Below are 1,286 nucleotides of genomic sequence, written 5' to 3' on the forward strand. Positions count from 1 at the left end.
ATGGGAGGTTCCCATGACACCCACATCTTTTCATACTTCTTTTTAAAAGTTCTATAGGCCCTATACGCTTTGATTCAGTCAATAAGAAATAAACCACCTCGTAGATAAAGTGCTGATGAACAAATAAAGGTTGGGTTTTTTTTCTTCTTTTTTTTAAAGCCTATATCTCTATCTCTGTCTATTTAATAATACATTTATTTGTAGATCTAGTTGTAGAAAGAACGCCGTATTATTGCAATTTAGTAATTTAGATATAGTACGCCACGGCGCCCATGTAAAAAAACCCCAACAACAACAAGAACCAAGCCTCGCCTATCGCGTATGAGAGAGAGAGAAAACATGCCTAGCCCATTGCTTTAGCGTGAACTCCTTCGCACAACTTGCCACAAAAAACATGGCGGACGCCTCTGTCAAATGTGGCCATCGCGCAGCAAGGCGAGAGAGGGGCGTACGGTATCTAGTACTATAGTGTACATCTATGAGTAGAACTGTACTTGTAAATGGGCTGATTCATCGATGTCACGCTCATAACTGTGCCTGAACTACAATGAGGAACTGCTCCTTTTTCTTTCCTCATCCTTACAATCGTCATTTTTTTCCTCTACTTCTTTTGTATGTTTGTCACTCTCTTGTGACCCACTATTTCCGGGGTGCCTTGATAGTCGAAGCAGACTTTGTGCTGTTGAAGCTAGAGAGGTGAGCAGAGTAAGCCTGATTCCCTGTAAAACTTTTCTGTTGACATCCACCCCTTGGCGCTCATATGACCTTATGCAGTTGCGTGGGCCGTAAAAACTCTACTAAAACTAAACTAACTTGTCTACAGGGGAGACGCATCCACCGGATCCCGACGGAAAGGAATGAAGTATCTGGACGAGGCCATCGTCATTGTAAGTGTTTGCCAGGATGGGTTTTGTTCTCGGAGAATTTTTCACCGTCATTTTGATGACATCTGGAACCTGGAGAAGAGTCACAGAAATTGACTTACAGAAAAGTGGGGGGACTTGGAATAACATCAAGCGTCTAGCTCAGTATAGGGGGAGGTGGAAGGTGTTTGTTCATGGCGTAAACCTTGATCGAGGGTGAGAAAGGCAATGATAATGATGATGATTTTTTTTCCTCGCTTCCTTAATGGGCCTGACGGACTCCATGAAGAAATCTTCGAGCGAGAGCGAGGCTCTTTTTCGGCTCCATTGATGATGATGATGATGATGATAACAAAGAAGAGATTGATGATGATTTTGGTATCTGCAGATAATTCTTTTCATCGTCAGTAGCATTTGATTTAT

General features: G+C 42.3%; 1 protein-coding gene across 1 annotated transcript in view; it reads left to right on the plus strand.

The window, feature by feature from the left end:
- Positions 1-887, plus strand: part of LOC101845727 (oxysterol-binding protein-related protein 1) — a gene marked incomplete at both ends in the record, with an annotated part of 8,150 nt that extends 7,263 nt beyond the window's left edge. The window contains 1 exon segment of the mRNA XM_013088738.1: positions 824-887. Within this exon segment, the coding sequence (XP_012944192.1) occupies positions 824-887 (64 nt within the window).
- Between the last annotated feature and the right edge of the window lie 399 nt (positions 888-1,286).

The sequence above is a fragment of the Aplysia californica genome, unplaced genomic scaffold (assembly GCF_000002075.1).
Source record: "Aplysia californica isolate F4 #8 unplaced genomic scaffold, AplCal3.0 scaffold00802, whole genome shotgun sequence".
In the NCBI taxonomy this organism is placed as follows: Eukaryota; Metazoa; Mollusca; class Gastropoda; order Aplysiida; family Aplysiidae; genus Aplysia; species Aplysia californica.